The 17917-nt window shown below is 52.3% G+C and overlaps 1 protein-coding gene across 2 annotated transcripts in view; it reads left to right on the top strand.

The window, feature by feature from the left end:
- IFT43 (intraflagellar transport 43) overlaps nucleotides 1-9177 on the top strand; it is a 107028-nt gene extending 97851 nt beyond the window's left edge. For both annotated transcript variants that reach the window (XM_025295177.3, XM_006052857.4), the window contains 4 exons: nucleotides 7864-7936; nucleotides 8178-8253; nucleotides 8724-8786; nucleotides 8916-9177. In XM_025295177.3, the coding sequence (XP_025150962.1) occupies nucleotides 7864-7936; nucleotides 8178-8253; nucleotides 8724-8786; nucleotides 8916-9035 (332 nt within the window). In that variant the 3' untranslated portion in view covers nucleotides 9036-9177. The remainder of the gene's footprint in view (nucleotides 1-7863; nucleotides 7937-8177; nucleotides 8254-8723; nucleotides 8787-8915) is intronic.
- Nucleotides 9178-17917: the final 8740 nt, after the last annotated feature.

The following is a 17917-nucleotide window of genomic DNA, read 5'->3' as shown; positions in this document are numbered from 1 at the left end:
TCCCTGGCGCTGATTTCCCCAGGGACCTGCTTGTGCGTCTTTTGCTCATAGTCAGAACCTGTTTCTCGGCCCCTGCAGCGGGCGCTCTGGCCAATGGTGCCACAACGTTCAGCCTGTCTTCTCTGAGGGCCACCCGTTTCCTCCCAGCCGAGTGGCCCGGCTGGGTCAGGGGGACTCACCGGGGACCCGTCTTCATGAAGCAGACCTGCCCGGGATCCACAGGTGCCTTTTTGCCCTGGAACCCAAGTCCACCCAGGGACTGCAGGGGCCCAGAGCTCCTCTGAGAGCATCCCTTCCCCTTGTTCCTTCGGGTGTTTGAAGCCTGTTGCCTACTGCTTTCCCCTTTTCTTCTCCCTTAAAAAAAAAAAAAAAAGCTCCATTTTTTCACTTAGAAAAAAAAGTTATTTATACGATTGAGATCCACTAATTAAAGCCATTTTCTGGTATTTGGTTACTGGAGCGTTTGATGTCTCTCTGACAAGACCATGAGATGCACGGAGTGTCCGCGGGGACAGAATTTGCTGAACACGGCTCTTTGTAAATGAGGGGACACAGTGGCGCAGCAGCTCATGAATATGAAACGCCCATGATGCCACCTCAGTGGACTTGGGAACACAGATGAATCCTGTCATGTGCTAAATGAGACCAATTTCTTTCACTTAACTTCATCTTCAATCAGACCTTCTTCCATTTGCCTGTTTAAAATTCCCCATACGTGATGCAGAAGGTAACAGCATTCAGTAAAACAAAGTTTTGCAGCTGCAGAGAAAAATGATAATGATCTCGGGCTTAAAGTTGCCATCTCCTAGAAACATGGACATTCTTTTGAAAGCTCTTGAGCTCTGCTGAAGGTCTGTTGACTTTGAACACACCATTGGGGGTTGTCTCAACTGCTCTTCTTGGGGTGTCCGCCCTGCAGGGTGTCAGGTCCCTTTCAGGTGGGTTGGTTGTTGAACACGGCTGTGCCTTATAAAGGGTGGACGTGAGCCCTTGGCAGCCCACAAGTCCCCTGCAGTGGCCAGGGTACTGCCGGAGAAGCAGTTGTGTGGGGCTCTGTGGGTCCTCTACCCCACGGAGCCAGGGTGAGGTTAGTGAGTGAAGCGAGAGGGACAGATGTCATCAGTCAGCATCTGGAAGGACCAGGCCAGGTAGGCCAACCCTAGTACCATTTACTAAGGCATCAGGATCAGAATGTGCTGAAGTTTAGAAGAGACTTCATGTAGCTCTCTAGAAACCCTTCTGGCCACGACTACGGAATCCCATTCAGAAATCCCCAACCAAGAACCATCAGCACAGAGTAGAAGCTAAAGAAATGCAGAGAGGAGCAGCTCCCTGCCTGCACCATCCTTGCCTGGATGGGACCAGGGCCCGGGTCAGGGTGTCTCCTTTGTTCTCTCCTTCCTCTGCAGGAAGATTTATGCTCCAGGGAAAGAGCCTGAGTGATGCTCAGGGTGCCCTCATCACAGGTGGAGTCCAGTCCAAGAAATCACCTTCTGTTCTTGTACCAAAACAAGCAGACGACAGCCAGGTGTGAAGGCAGGCTCATCACAGCCACCTGGGGCCAGGGTTTTTGCAAGAGGCAGGCAGGCTTCTTGCTGTCAAGCCACAGGGGCTAAAAAGGATCCCACTGGGACTTCCTGGGTACTTAGCATTTTAGTGCGACGGTGTGATGGTATTATTCATAATGAATGGATTTCAGGGCAAATGGCAGCTTCTCACATCTTTGAAATCAGTTGTAATTGATCCTGCTGGTGTTCCCACATTCCTATTATTTATTTAAGCACCCCTCATTTATTTCTGTGGTTTCATCTGGTGGTTGGTTGGTTGGTAGGCCTGTTGGCAGACTGATGTACTGGTATCATAATGAGTTTTCCATTTGGCAACCTCTCCCTTTGGAATTAGTTCCTACTGTTGTTGCTATACATCAACAAGCCTTTACTGGGACTCCCAGAAAGTGGAGTGATAAGACTGGGGCACACCAGAGATCAAGAGGAAGCTCAGGGAGATTGGTGAAGGACCGTGTGACCCAGCCTCAGGATGGAAGCCGAGGGGTCCGTAGGGACCATATTTGAGTGACTCTTCCTCTGTAACTTTGACCCCACTGCTCCGTCGTTTCTTGTATATGCACAGGCCCTTCCCAGCAGGCCTTGCAGCTCTTAAGTAAGGCAAAGGCTTTGCTATGATGCCATCAAACCCAGGAAGTGTCTAAGGATGGCTCTTGGTTGTTCTTATGAAATGAACCCTGCTTAAGCAGCTCTGACACTCAATAGCACTTATACTACAACCGGAATGATCTAGAGAAAATGAACATGGCATGCTTCTATGGGTGTGGCTTTCAGATTTGAGAGACGTTTATGGATGTCAGTTCTGTTCAATTGTCCTTTAGTCTGCCCATCTTTGGGAATGCACAAGTGACTGAGACACAGTCTTCACCCTCAAATAGGAGGTAGGCCGAGGGAAAATTTCACTTACTCCACCTACAGCAAGGTGATCAGGTCCGTCTCATGGCCTTGAATAAAGTATTATGGAAAGACAAAGGAAGCTCTGAATTCTGCTTTTGGCTTCCCAGATGATCTACAAAGGTAGGGATGTGCATTTTACTTAGTCTGCTCATTTGTCATCATTTTGTAAGTGTATAGGCCCTCCCACTGCAACTTGTTCATGCTTGTTTAGTCCATCTTGGTTTGCCCCTAATGTGCCTCTGGAGGGGTCTTGCCTGTAGCAGGCACCCATCAGGCGTGTGTCTCCTGGCTGGTCGATGCAGGTTCTTCCCCACCTGGCACCTGATGCCCTCTCTCCTGCCTCACTCTGTGCAGCTCTCCTGAGCCCTCCACGTCAGCCACACCAGCCTTCCTCGGAGAGTTGCTCCTTGTCTCCTGGCGCCTTTGAGCACGCTGTCCCCTGCCTGGCTTAGTGCTGTTTGTCCTCCAGCTGCTCTGTCCAAGTTCTGAGACCTCCCCTCACCCCTCACACCACCCCTCAAAATCCCAAGTTAGATTCTCTCTGGATGGAATTATGTGCACTATGCAGCATCCATTCAGTAGAGTACTAGCCCGCCAGGCTCCTCTGTCCATGGAATTCTCCAGGCAACCATTCTGGAGTGGGTAGCCATTCCTTTCTCCAGGGGCTCTTCCCGACCCAGGGATTGAACCTGGGTCTCCCATATTGCAGGCCAATTCTTTACCGTCTGAGCCATTAGGGAAACCCATAGAATACTAGATGGCCATTTAAAAGAATAAGATGAATCTGTACACTGAAAAGGAAAGATAAAAACCAGTCACAGAACGATGGATATGTAACGTGCCACTTGCGAACATTTTTAAAAGGACAAACGTGCTGTATATGCAGAAATTCTCTTCAGTAACCATATATGAGAAATGATTAATAGCGATCACCTCTAGGGAGATGACTGGGGTTCATATAAGGAAAGGATGTTTTCTGTCTTAAACTTTTGAATTTGTGGCATTTGAATTTGTTACCACATATGATGTTACTTTTACCTGGTGGCTCAGATGGTAAAGAATCCGCCTGCAGTGCGGTAGACCTGGGTTTGATCCCTGGGTCAGGAAGATCCCCTGGAGAATAGAACAGCTACCCACTCTAGTATTCTGGCCCGGAGAATTCCATGGACCATACAGTCCATGAAGTCACACAAATGCAGTTTCCCCACCGTGTGGCTAATTGGGCACCACATGGGGCCCAGAAGCAGGTGAACAGCAGGTGAGATGGCTGACCTGAGAGGCCCAGAGCAAATGCCCAGCAGGGAAGGCCCGTTTTATTAAGGAGCCCAAGTGGAAGAGAGTGGCAGGTGACCTGTGGGGGGTGGGGGGCGCCCTCTTTGGGGACCAAGATCAAGGATGAGGGCTCCGCTACCAGGGTGCTGGCATGTCAACCCTCTCGCCTCACCAGCCCCTTTCCTGGGGGTGTCTGAGGTATCTCAGCCACCTCCTCCTCGTCACGGCTGGTTTAACGCCACAGGGCCAGCAGGGGAGGGAGTCTCTGGGCTCTCGCATGTTGGTCCATTTTCCTTTCTGCTCCAATGGCCTTGTTGTAGGCAAGTAGCCAGTGGGGCGTATGATGAGGGAGAGACTTAGCTTAGTTATGGTTCCTGGAGGCAGAGGAATAACCGAAAACAGAGGACCCTGAGTCTCCAGGCAAAACAAACTGTCCCAACTCTAGGCGGTTGTCTCACCCCTCCACTAGCCAAAGCGGTTTGAAGTCACTGCACCTTTGCAAAGAAAGCCTGAGGGCGGCACAGGCTGGGAGTTGGGGGTGGTTGCAGTTGAACTGGAGTGGGAAGCCTGCTCTGTCCGTTCCTAATGCCTCACTCCATGCAAGCTGCTCCATCTTGCTGAGCCTCAGTGTCATCTGGAAAATGAGGCAAATGGGCAGGATTAAATGTGAAAATGAGGATAAAGCCATATAGCTTCTCTCCATACTCAGTGTTTTATCTGTCAGGAAAGTAAGAATAGTACAGAATATTTATTAGGTGCCCAGCATAGCGCTTAGTGTTTTATAAAAAGTGTCCCGTGTATACCTTACAGCAACATATGAAATGGGTGTAGTTATGCTCCCCATTTTACAGCTGTAGAAACTGAGGCATCGAGAGGGTAAAGTCACACAGCTAGTCCGTGGGGGAGCCAGGCTGTGAATGCCTCCAGTGCCTGCACTCTTAACCACCAGACAGGAGTCCTGCCCACATGCTTAACAAAGCCACTGTTTCTGTTAACATTCTTATTGTTAGCAGCATGGAAGAAAATGAGACTAAAGTCAGTAGCAGGACTGAACTTTCAATGGTGCTGGAGCAGAGTCCTTTATTCCTCTTATCATCGCTATCAAAGGTATATCATCGCATACACCTTGGGATGTTAAACTTGACACCCTGAATCAGACCAGGTCTCTGGTCCAGGCCTACAGGTGACATAGCCATTGCTGACTGCAGACACGGCTGCATCATTCCGTGCAGGTCATTTTGTAAAGAAACGGATTTATTTCTCAAGCCCATTTTCTTTTTATAGGTTGGTTCATCATGTATATGTGTGTGTGTGAGAGAGGGGAGTGGGACTGGGGGGAGAGAAAGAGGCAAAGAGGACAGAAACTGTTGGGAATGTGTCACGTACTCATAAGCAAGCCCTTGTTTGTGACTATACATCAGAAACTGTAAAATGAGGAAGTTCTTTGAAATTTGCCCAAGATCTGCTCCACGGCCACCTGTTCCTCCGGGGCCGGGAGTTGGATGGCCAGGCTCTGCAGTGACGAGCTCAAGCTGTCGCTGCACCGGAATGCTCCAGCTTGCCTCGGCCTGGCTGTCATTGCTGGCTCCATCCCACTCCGGCGCTTCGCTGGGCTCTGTCGGGCACCAGGCTTCCAATTAGAGAGAGACCCCACTGTGTGGCCAGCGCCACCCGCGTCCCTCCAAGCGGCCCCTTTGCCAAGGCCCGCGCTGACCTCCGCTCTGGCGCAGATGGGGCCAGCCTCACTCGCTTTCCTGCGCATTTGGAGGAAGGAGGCAGTGATGAACGGGGAAGCCCTCGGGGACCCAGAGCGGACTGTGGGCCGAAGCACAGCTACTTGGTGCTGGGAGAAGCTGGGCAGGGTTGACAGGGCCCAGAGGCTGACATTGCAGAGCAAGGGAGGACTGGGGAAGACCCAATCCTGAGCCTGAAGCTCAGCAAAGGGGGGGCATTTTCTTACCAGCTTCTGAATATTCATCTCAGGCTGGGCCCCACGCCGAGCAGAGCCAAGAGTAGCCCGCTGTCTCACACCAGACCTGTCACGGTGCTGATGGCGCATGGCTCGGCCAGCTTCCTCCCTGCCCGGCTGCAGGGCCTACGTGGTCTCACCAGCCTGGAGGCCCCTCGCCCCAGACTCAGGGACGGTGCCGTCAGCCAGCAGTGGACTGGATCCGCTCAGAGCAAGCTGAATTTCTATTAGCATAAAAAATAGAAAATTAGAGAATTCCGTATCCAATTCTCGAGCAGGATAGAGAGATACCATCTAACCTCTGAACAGCTTCTTTCTGGATAGAGGACTTGCTGAGTGTGATTCATTATTTCTGGGCTGGTGTGTGCGTCTTCTTTATTTCCCTTTTATCAGCCATTTCTTTTTATTTTCATCCTCTAACTCTCTGTCTTTCTCTGCCTGTCTCTTTCTCGCTCGTCTTATTTTCTGTCTCCGTCTCTCCCTTGCATGTTCTCTCTCTCTCTTTCCAAGTACAACATCTATAACTCTGCCATCGGAAGCAGTAATAAAGACACCAGTCTGGGAACTGACATTTATATATACTCAGGCTGAGCTTGACTAGAACCATTGCAAAGTCTAAATAATGAATAGCCTGAAAGTGGGAAGGGTCCTTTCCAGCTGCTCTTGGAATGATTCTGTATCTCTTTAAAAAAAAAAAGTTAATTTAGTCCATAGAAGCAAAAAGGAAGGGTGTCTTCACTATTCTTGCCTCTCTGGAATTTTTAATATTCGTAGTTGGTTTGGGACTTCCAGGACTGTCTCTCCCTGCTTCACCTTTTTTTTTTCCCCTGCCCCATCTCTTTTTATCTCTGTGCAGACTGGTTAAAACAAAGAAACCCCTTCTGCCAGTCAGTGATACTCCCTGAGAGAAGGCAGTCCTTCTCTGGGGTGTTCGAGAAGATGCTGGTTTTTCTGCCGTAAGCAAGTTGCCGCTGTTAAGTGATGCGCCGTCTCTGTTTCTCCCTTTGCACGGGCTTGTTAGATTGACGAAAGGAATGGCCTCGTGTCTCCTCCTGTGTCTGTATGTCCATCTCATACAGAGAATTCAGAAAAGAAGAATCTCCAGGAGACAGCAATCTCATCTTTAGAATTAGCATTGTTTAGGATATTAGACCTGGCCAATGGAGACTCGGGCTTCCTTCATAGCTCAGTTGGTAAAGAATCTGCCTGCAATGCAGGAGACCCCAGTTTGATTCCTAGGTTGGGAAGATCCCCTGGAGAAGGGCTAGACTACCCACTCTAGAATTCTTGGGCTTCCCTTGCGGTTCAGCTGGTAAAGAATCCACCTGCAATGTGGGAGACCTGGGTTTGCTCCCTGGGTTGGGAAGATCCCCTGGAGAAGGGAATGGCTACCCACTCCAGTATTCTGGCCTGGAGAATTCCATGGACTGTACAGCCCATGGGGTCGCAAAGAGTCGGACACGACTGAGCGACCTTCACTTTCACTTTGAATGGAGACTCTGATCCTGGACGCTGCCGGGAAGCCAGGTCACATCATTAGGTGGAAAGTGACCTTGCAGATACAGGCTCGGGGCTGTGACGGTTGCGAAGACTAGGACGAGCTGATGCACACGTGGGCCTCGGGCATGAGGAGGTGCGCTCGTGGAGACGTCCCCCTGGTGACACAGTGTGTTCCCCACTCCTCTGTCTCTGACCGTGCCACGCTCACTCAGCTCCTCTTTTCCTTTCTCTCCTCTAAGTGCTTCCCCCCAGGGCTGTCCAGGACTTCTCATTTCTTTACATTTCTCCTTGGAGAGCTACTCCCATGGCTCCTAACGTGGACCAAATGTCAGGACCAGCCAAGAAATCTTAGGGAAAAATTCAGCCTCCCAGGCCCCACCCAGGAAACTTTTAATTCCCGCAGGTTCTGGGGTAGTAAAGCCTGAGATTCGGAAATTGTTGAAGGTCTGCCTTCAGTTCTCATGCACACTTCAAGTTCAATTCCACCACCCTGAATGGGGGAGTGGGGGTGCTGGAGGCAGAGACCATCTGAGTGTCCATTCTACCCAAAGCCTTAGCCCTCACGGTGGCCAGGGTATTGAAGCTGCTAAGTCATCAGTGGGGAAGTGGGCTAGGTCCCCACTCATGCTGCTGACAGTTTTGCCTACCCCCTGGTTGCAGATATCCCTGTTATTCCGGACCTGGAGGAGGTACAGGAGGAAGACTTCGTCTTGCAGGTGGCAGCCCCTCCCAGGTATGTTATATTCACCTGAAGTTGGAGGGAGGCTGGGGAATGTGCCAGGCGCCATCAGCAGTGATGCTGCCCCCTCGGGGAGATCCACACGTCTCTAGTGATGGGCCCCATCCCAGGGTTCCCATTTATTGCCCATTTTTTCCCCATTCTGGTCCTTCCCAGCTGCCCAGGAGCCTCTGGAGACGGCGGCCTGGCAGCGTTGCTGGCGTCGGTTCCTGCCCACATTCTGTCTTTCCCACAGCATCCAGGTGAACCGAGTGATGACCTACCGTGACCTGGACAATGACCTCATGAAGTACTCAGCCTTTCAGACCTTGGTGAGTGGACAGCTGCTACACAGAGGGGCAGGCGCCCATCGGGGATTTCTCAGTTTCTCCCAGGCCTTGCAGCCCCTTCTCCGTGAGGCTCTGAGGCTGCCAGGCGACAATCCCTTTGCCAGAGACATCCTCCTCGGGTATTAGAGTATCCCTGGACCCAGCCTATCCCAGTGCTCTCAGGGCCAGTCTCCCCCATGCCCCCGCCTGCCCTCTTGGCATCAGTAGATGTGCTGCGCCATGCCTGCCCCTCCCTGGTGTTCACTTTGCCCCAAGGAGTGCCCAGCCATAGGACATCGTGGTGTCCGCCCCAGCTCTCAGCAGCCGTGTGATCCACCCACAAGTTTGCTGTTTCACAAGGTGTTCCAGCAGGGCTGGGTTTGGAAAGTTCTGCCCCACTCAACTTGGTCCCCAGAGGTCATTGTCCAAAAGCCCCGTGGTACACATACCCCCTCCTGCCCTGACATTCACAGGATGGAGAGATTGACCTGAAGCTCCTCACCAAAGTCCTGGCGCCGGAGCACGAGGTTCGAGAGGTATGTGGCAGCGGCAGGTCCTGCCCCTCGGCTGTGAGCAGCGGGCCCCGAGGCTGACCTTGGTGGGAGGCTGGCCGTGCCGGAGGGGAGGGTCTCCCCCGTCTCACCCCAGGATGCCGCTCCCCGCAGGACGACGTCAGCTGGGACTGGGACCATCTGTACACGGAGGTGTCCTCCGAGCTCCTCAGCGAGTGGGACGCACTGCAGACAGACAAGGAGGGCCCAGTGGGGCAGCCCGCACACACCTGAGCCGGGGGGTTGCTCTCCCTGCACGCGCACACCTCCGCTCTGGACTTGAGGAGAAGGCCATAAACCTAAAGAAGCTCGCAAGAGGCTCGGGATTTTTATATATGGACTATTTTGTAATAAAAATATCTTCTCTTGTAAGAAATTGCATTGTTCTGTGGCAAGAAATTGTGTTTGCTCTGTTGCCCTCTCTTCCATTCATTTGCACCGCTCTCTTGGAAAAATCCATCAAGGCTGAAGGAAGGCATCTTTTGAGCCACTGATGGGAACTCGCCCCATCGCTGAAGAGCATGAGGGAAAGCTAGGTGGGGGAAGGGAAGGCTTTGCGCACCTGGAAACCATTCCGTTCACAGAGGCCACAGCAGCTCCAGGGAGCATCTCCTGCTGGGGTCCTGGGGAGGCCCTGGCTGGACACCTTTCTCCCTTTGGATGGTCAGTGACATTGGTGACATTGCACTGTCTCCTTTGTGCTTTTAGGGCCACTTAGCTGAGAAGACATCACACAGAACATGTGATAAGGTGACCCCATTGCCCATGTCAGGGTTTGGTGGCTCTTCTGATAGCGTGCCCCTTCCCTCCTGCTTCCTGCAACCCAGACCTGGAGCTCCCAAAGCACGTGTTTCCCTTCTGTCCCCCCAGGTTCCCAGGGCCGTTTCTCATTCTCATTAGCAGAGGGCAGCTCGGCAGCCCTGAGTTGTCCACAAAAACTCTCAGGGAACCCCAGGCCTCTCCCCCAATTACCCCCAACCTTTCCGACACAGAGCTGTTTATCTCCACTGCTCTCCCCCACTCCAAGCATCATCACCGCCTATTTCCAACGTATGCTAAGATCTGGAGCAGAGCCCAGCCCTTGTTCGAAACAGAGGCATCTTTTGTTTTTGTTTTTCTCTTTCTCCCCAAGACATCCTATCTGAGGACAGGAAGTCTCCCGCCCGCTTCTAGGTGCTACTTCGGATCAGGCCTGTGCAGGCTGGCGGCCGCTAGCCAAGGCCCACTCCAGGCTGTGGGGAGCGCTGAGTGCTGCTCTCATCCTGCCTGGAAAGCCCTTCATTAAAATTCAGGAAAACAAAGAGGCTCAACACTTCAAAAACCCACTGGGGGGTGATTTTGTCTGACTACGGTGCCCTTCCCCCGGTGAGCCACCGGGCTCGGCTCAGAGCAGGCAGAGAGAACGCGTGTCTGTTAATTATAAACTCAGGGATTTAGGGGCTTTGGGGTCCTGTCTCCTCCTTTTCCAGTGTCACACTTTTAGCCCAGACAGCCCCTCTTTGGAATAATTCCCATGGTCACTGAGAAATTTCCGTCCAGGCTGGTTTTTCTTGAGCCTGCAAGATTCTGAAACCCAGAGGAGGAAAGGCTGTCTATTTCTAGTACCTTAATCCCTGGCAAATTCAAGCGCCTCGGGACCCTGGTAACCTTGGAGGTCTTTGGCCAGCAGCTCACGCAGGGGCTGGGTTTTGACTCCCTCCGTTTACTTCTCAGACGCCTTCTTTATGTGCCAGCCAGCCCACCCAAGACTTCAAAGGCCTCCCAAGAAGATGACACAAGAGGCCCGATAGACTGGACAAGCTTCGACAGGTACCCAAGCGTGGTTTTCTGCAGACATGGTGGGGTTGGGGGGTGGGGGCGCGGTGAGGAGGCATGGAGTGGGCCTCCTTCATGTGGTGGATTGATGGGTTCCTTTCTGGTTTCTCCCAGACTGGCTCATGTCAGAGAAGCCCCAGCTGGTACCTGGCTAAATTTGGCGTGGGTGGTAGCCACAGAGCTGCAGTTCATAGACTGGGCCCTGCTGGGGAAGTTCATTCGTGAGATTCTGGTAGAGACTGTAGTAATACATGCCAGGTGCTGTTTCAGACTCTACAGACAGGGAACTGGACAAGCAAAATCATCTTCCCTCAAAGTGCTTCTGTTCCGGTGGGGGAGATGGACCAGTAAGTAAGAGAGGATGTCAGCTGGTCATCTGGTACTGGCGAGAGGAACTCAGCAGGCCGGGGAAGGGGGTGCTGGGCTCAGGGGGTGCATAGTTAGGTGGGGCCATTAGGGGAGGCCTCACTGAGAAGGTGACATGCGGGCAAAGATTTGAAGAAGGTATAGGAAGGAGTGGGACTGGTACCTGGGGAAGAGTGTTCCAAGGAGAGAGAGCAGTATTTGCAAAAGCATGTAGTGCAGTGGAGGCCTGGCTGCTTTGAGCAGCAGCAGGAGGCAGTGTGCCTGGTGGGGAGGGGGCCAGCGGACAGGAGATGCTATGTCTTGCTGGGGGGCCAGGGTCATCACAGAAAAGGCCTCTGCATATGTGGGGTCCGCTCCCTCCAGTGACACAAACACCCTCAGGCCTCCATGAGCTCACCAGGCAGCCTTCGGAAAAAGTTTCCTCAAATGCCTGCAGGACTCCTTTATGCCTCGGCCTGGAGAGAAGGGTTAATGCCACATCGAGGGAGAGAGGAACCATGAGCTCTTCAGACATGGAATAGAGGTCCAGAGGCTGTGGTCAGCTCCCCCAGGCCAGGGCCTGCTGTGTGCAGGGCAGATGGCAGCCCTGTGAAACCCCTGCATGGGACGCTCCCTGGAAACCTGTAGCTCTGATGAGAAGCAAGGCCAGCCTGTGGCTGAACCTGAGGTCATCTCTACCTCTTTGCTAAACCCGATGGCACTCCACTCCAGTACTCTTGCCTGGAAAATCCCATGGACGGAGGAGCCTGGTGGGCTGCAGTCCATGGGGTCACTAAGAGTCGGACACGACTGAGTGACTTCACTTTCACTGTTCAGTTTCATGCATTGAAGAAGGAAATGGCAACCCACTCCAGTGTTCTTGCCTGCAGAGTCCCAGGGACAGGGGAGCCTGGTGGGCTGCCGTCTATGGGGTCACACAGTCGGACACGACTGAAGCGACATAGCAGCAGCAGTACACCCCCCAGACAGGCTTCTGGAACTACAGGCTCCACATGGAAACCGCTGCTAGTGCCAGTCCAGGGCTGCCAGACCACGGGGCGCTGCTGCTCACGGAAGTCAAGGCCTTTGTGAGGGCGGCTCCTGGGAGCATGGCTGCAGGAGGCTTGAATGAAAGGATTTTCGAGATAAGGAAGCTTTAGCATCCTCGCTCTGCTTCTCCAAGCAGTGCTGTGCTTCCCCCTACCCGGGGTGGGGGGATGGTGGGGGGAGGCAAAGAGTCAATGGGCAAGGAGATGGATGGAAGGGGGAGGGAAGGGAGCAGCATCCAAGAACACAGCTTCTGGAGTCAGGCAGTCCTAGGGTCCAGGCCCAGTTCTGCCACTTAGTCGCTGTGGCTCCTTGAGCAAGCTCCTTTCCCCTTCTGACCCTGTTTTCTCATCTCTGAAATGGGGATAATCTTAGGATTGTGATGCCCAGTGAAAGCTGACGGCTGTTAGAGTTTGGAAATGAACGGGGTAGGAAATGAACCTCGGGAAAGTCACAATGGGTATTTTATTGTGACAACAAGCACCTGCATCTCGCGAGGGGCTCCCACCCTCCCTTCCCCCGCTGGCATCATCTCTCAGCCGTGGCTAGATAATGGTTTGGCACCTGGGTTGTTTTGTTTTTATAACAACTTTATTGAGGTATAATTTGCAGGCCTTAAAATTTACCCCCTGAAAGTATGCCATTCAGTGATTTTAGTGAATTGATGGAGTTATGCAACCATCACCATAATTCTGCCTCCGGAACATTTTCATCATCCACTAAGGCTCCCCTGTGTCCATTTACAGTTAGCCTCCTCTTCCACGCCCAGCCCCAGGCAACCACTCATCTGCTTGCTCACTCTCAAATGGTCTTTTCTGGGAATTTTATATCAGTGGAACTCATATTACATGTGGTCTTTTGAGTCTGGCTGTTTCCACTTACCATATTTTCAAGGTCCATCCGTGTCATACCATGCGCCAGCGGTTCATCCTTTGGATTACTGAACGTTCTTCTCTTAATATGGACACATACTATGTTATGCTTGACATTCCACGGCTCTTGAACATTTGAGTCATTTCTAGTTTGGACTTAAAAATAAAGCCCCTGTGGACATTCATGTCCATGTCTTTGTGTGGACAGATGATTTTCATTTCTCCAAGGTAGATTCCTAGAAGTGAAATTGTTGGGTCATATGGTATATTTAGGGTTTCCCTGGTAGCTCAGATGGTAAAGAAACTGCCTGGAATTCAGGTGATATGGGTTTGGTCCTTGGGTAGGGACGATCCCCTGGAGAAGGAAATGGCTACCCACTCCGGTATTCTATGGTATATTTCTGTTTAACTTTTAACTGCCAAACTTTTCCAGGGCATCAGTTTTATTTGTTTGGTTTTTCAGTGCTTTATCGTATCAGGATTAATTCAGTAAAAATTAAGATTTTTTCTTATCTCCTTCCCGTAAGTTTTTCAAAGGTCACTGCCAAGTTTATAGGAGGCACAATCTCCTGGTTCCTCCCTCCCCGCCTTCTTCCTGTCAGTTCTCTGCTGAGAACACAGAGCTCATCTGTCCACTCTCCCCACCAGCCTGTAAGCTTCTCCAGGATAAGACTGGGTGTTGTTTGAGTTTCTTTCCAGGCTTTTGCATATTCCAGGAGTTCAAAGTCAAATAAGACACGGCCCTAAAGACACAAGATTCCTCTGTGTTCTCAAAGCATTGGTTTTGAAAAACACAGAGGCTTTCCAGACGAGTGCAGGAACCCAAATAATCCACTGTAGAGTGCAGATGAAAGAAGAGAGAGGGAGCTTGGTTTGTCCACCAAGAAATGCAGAGGAGGTTGGTGTGCTTAGAGGGGTCAGCGTACTGCAGCCTGTGGCCCAAATCCAGCCCGCCACCTGCCTGTGTAAAGTTTACTGGAACGCGGCCACGTACCTTCATTTACATACTGCCTGTGGCTACCTTGGGGCTACAGGAGCAGAACTCAGTTGTGACAGAGACCGCGTGGCCTGCAAAGCCTGAATTATTTACTCTCTAGCCCTTTACAGAAAAAGTTTGCCAATCCCTCCTTAGACGAAAGAGAAATAACAAGAGCCGCAGGCTTCCCAAGTTCAGCTGCTTGTCGCCATTCAGAAAAGCAATCACAGCAAGAGTGAGCTGAGTTAGATGGAAAGAAAGGCTGGAAGGATGGGGGGATTCTGGGCTCCTAAGAGAGAGAGACAAACTTCCCTTAAGAAAAGGAAAAAACAAGGAAAAAAATCCCCTCATCATTTCCAGTTGGGACAGAATCTATCAGGAAGCAAAAAGCTGGAGAGACCAATTAGGCTCCTTAGCCTTTGGTCCTATTTAAGATGGGAGCGGGGTCGAGGAGGGCAGACTTCAGGACTCAGATACCTTGGGCAGCAGGCTCAGAATACTGGTGAGAAAGCCCAGTGGTGGGAGGTTAGGAGCAAGGGAGGAAGGGAAAGCCTGATTTTTTTTTTCCTTTAGCGAAGCAGACATCAGAGAGGAAGGGTGTTGGGAGCAAGCAGAGGAAGAGGCCGCCCCTCTCGTGGCTGAGCCGGAGTGAATTAATTCCCGGCATATGTTCCCAGCATCTGTCATGGTGACCTGGACCGGAGGGGTCAGCAAGAGAGGGGACCGTGCCAGGGCTGAGCATTAGCCCCGAATTCCCCGGGGCTGCAGAGGCTCCTGGCTTCCACAGAACGAGGGCTGGCCAACTCACCCCAGCAGCATCTGCCGCAGCTGCAGCAAACAGCACTGCATGGGAGAAGTGGTCCCCCGCCAGAGAACACCTGCTGGGGAGGGGCTGGGCGAAGACCAGGAAGAGCCCTGCAGAAGGCTGTCTCTTCCAGAGCTCTCTCTCGGGCTGCAGTAGACGCCATCCACCAGCCACAGGTCCTGCCGGCAGATGGGATGGTACTGGGAGGGGCGGTGCACAGGGATGGGGCGCCCTCCTAAGTACCAGTCCCAGAATCCGCACCCCGCTACCTCCTGAGTACTTTTCGGCCTGCTTGGTGCTTAACTCTCCCTTGGGAGTCAGAAGTCAGCACGGAGGGAGCAAGACAGGAGGGCACAGAGGCTGAGAATGGAGATGATCCCAGATTCAAATCCCTGCGCTTTCCCGTCACAGCCTCAAGGCCTCAGGCAGATTCCCTGCCTCCCTGTGCCTCGGTTTTCTCATCTGTAGAAAACAATTCCTGTCTCAAAGCGTTATTGTGTTGTTTTAACCATGTACAGTGTCCGGCACACGAAGCCAGCACTCAGGAGCTGAGCTCTGGTCACACTGGTTGGACAGACAATGCCCCCTCGCCTGGATGGCTGCATATTCGGCACTGATTACACGTGGGCATCTACCCCAAGGTCATGAGGGGGAGGCCCACAGGCTGATTTTGACCCATAGGACATGTTTGATTTGGCTAACACAAGATTTTTTTCATTGTTCGGTTAATTATCAACATTTAAAATAGAAAGGTTTTATTTTAAACCTGGATTTCCAGCTTCTCTTATGAAATTGGGAAATCTGTCTACCAGGCCACAGTCCCTGGGGCAGAGACTGCCATGAGCAGAGAGGCCAGAGCTCTGTTGAATAGGGGCAGGTCAACACACCCCACTCCGCCCTCACTTCCATTTCTGACCACACTCTCCAGGTGCTGACTGCAAGACGCTGCCCCATCTCCTCATTTTGCCAGTGAGTATGAGAGTGGGACCATAAAGAAGGCTGAGTGACGAAGAGTTGATGCTTTTGAACTGTGGTGTTGGAGAAGACTCTTGAGAGTCCCTTGGACTCAAGGAGATCCAACCAGTCCATCCTAAAGGAAATCAACCCTGAATATTCATTGGAAGGACTGATGCTGAAGCTAAAATTCCAATACTTTGGCCACATGGTGCAAAGAGCCAACTCATTGGAAAAGACCAGGATGCTGGGAAAGATTGAAGGCAGAAGGAGAAGGGGACCACAGAAGATGAGATGGTGAAGGACAGGGAAGCCTGGAGTGCTGCAGTCCATGGGGTCGGCAAAGAGTCAGACACGACTGAGTGATGGAACAACAATAAATCCTGTTCCCCAAGGGCATTCATCCAAGGTCATGGGTGTTGGAACTTGAGTCCTGACTTGCAGAGCAGTGTTCTTTAGTCAGTAAGCAGGCCCCTGCCTGACGGGCACGCTAAAACCACATGAGCTCTGGAGGAGGTCCAGTGTTACCTACTCTGGGGTTATCCCCCTCTGATCAGAAATCTAACCCGGTGTCCAGTATGGGTTTGATGAGAGTTTGAGCAGAGTTCTGGGATATTTCCAGGGCCAATAACTGGACCCTCAGTCATTTGCCCTCCATTGAACCATTTAAACTCTGCCCTGCAGCTGATGGCATCTGCTCCTGATAAAGGTCCAGCTCAGCAGGAGAACGTTAGCAGGTTTGCCTTCTTTCTGTGGCTGCCACCAGTGCCTCAGTCATGCTGCAGAGGTGTGATGGAGATAAGGCTGCTGGGAATTTGTCTGGCTTCCAGGCCTTCGGGGCAGGAGAGCCCACCCCGGCTGCCAGCCGCCAAGGTCTCCATGCCGAGTTCTGGAGGACAGACAGTGTCAGTTGCACCCTTTGGGAAATTTGCCCAAGAAGTGACGTGCCTTCAGGATCTGCTTCCAGGTCCAGGCTGTGAGCTTCCCAGACCGTTGCTGAACCTGATGTGGTTCGGGGCTCGCCAGTCCAGGCCAGCACAGGACTCCTCTAGAGCAGTCTTCCCACCAGACCTCCTCCTGGGGCTGGCGGCAGCTTTGTCAGAGCTGCATGGCAGTCTGAGATCCTTGCTATCCAATCCTCCTTCCTCTCCTCTCTGTCCACAGCTGTCAGCCCTTCATCTCGGCCTGAAGCCTCTTCCTGTCGCGTCCTGCATCTTTCCCTCTTTTTCAGTCTGGGTGTCTGCTTCCCGCAGGGCCCAAACTGTGGGCCTGGGGTGGTCCAGCTAGATGTGGTGGTCCAGCCGAGACTCTGGACCAGGGCTGAGAGGAGGCAGCTGGTTAGAGGAGTGGGCAACGGCTTCTCCAAAATCCAGACGCCTCCCAGACCCCTGTGGCCTGGCTGGGGTGCAGTGGGTTTGGGATTCCTGGAGAGGGACCGGGGGAGGTTGGCCAGAGCTCAGTCCCTCTCACTCATTTAAGTGCCACCGTAGAACCTAATCCAACCGAGGAGGAACTGAAACCCCCCAGCAGGTATTTGATGAAAGAATCTGGTGTCCTCTCGGCCAGAGGAGAAAACAGCTCCCTCTTTTTTGCTGAGGTCAGGCCTAAAGACTCTATTGGTGGCTGTATGGGCAGAGAACAGCGGGTGTTGCGGATACCAGGCCTGCCAGGAGACTGGGTGTGCCCTCCTTCAGAGTCTGAAGGGGGTGGTCATTGATGAAGGTGGGAGAAGAAATGCCACTTAGACGACTGTGCCCCAGACCTCTCCGGGGCAGGGCCCCGGTAGACACGCCACCCTAGCACACAGCTGTTGAGATGGCATGCTCTCCTTCAGCAGAGGGGAAGCTGCTGGAGGCTTTGTGAAGGGCCAGGCTTGTTCTGACGGAAGCCCAGTGGGCAGCCCCACACTGTACCTGAGACGCATGCTCTCCGGGGTGCTCATGCAACTTTAAGGACAAAGACGGTGGAACCAAGACTGAACAAGAAAGCCACCTCCTAGGGTGTAGTTGGAGGAGATAGCACTGGCAGGGGAAGCTGAAGCAAAGAGAAAAAATTAGTATAGCCTTTGGGCTTCCCTTGTGGCTCAGCTGGTAAAGAATTGCCTGCAATGCGGGAGACCTGGGTTCGATCCCTGGGTTGGGAAGATCCCCTGGAGAAGGAAATGGCAACCCACTCCAGTATCCTTGCCTGGGAAATCTCATGGACAGAGGAGCTTGGTGGGCTGCAGTCCCTGGGGTCGCAAAGAGCCAGGCATGACTGAGCGACTAACACTTACTTCTTTAACTAGAAAACAAAATAAATA

The sequence above is a fragment of the Bubalus bubalis genome, chromosome 11 (genome assembly GCF_019923935.1).
Source record: "Bubalus bubalis isolate 160015118507 breed Murrah chromosome 11, NDDB_SH_1, whole genome shotgun sequence".
Taxonomy (NCBI): Eukaryota; Metazoa; Chordata; class Mammalia; order Artiodactyla; family Bovidae; genus Bubalus; species Bubalus bubalis.
This window is presented reverse-complemented; position numbering and strand designations above follow the sequence as displayed.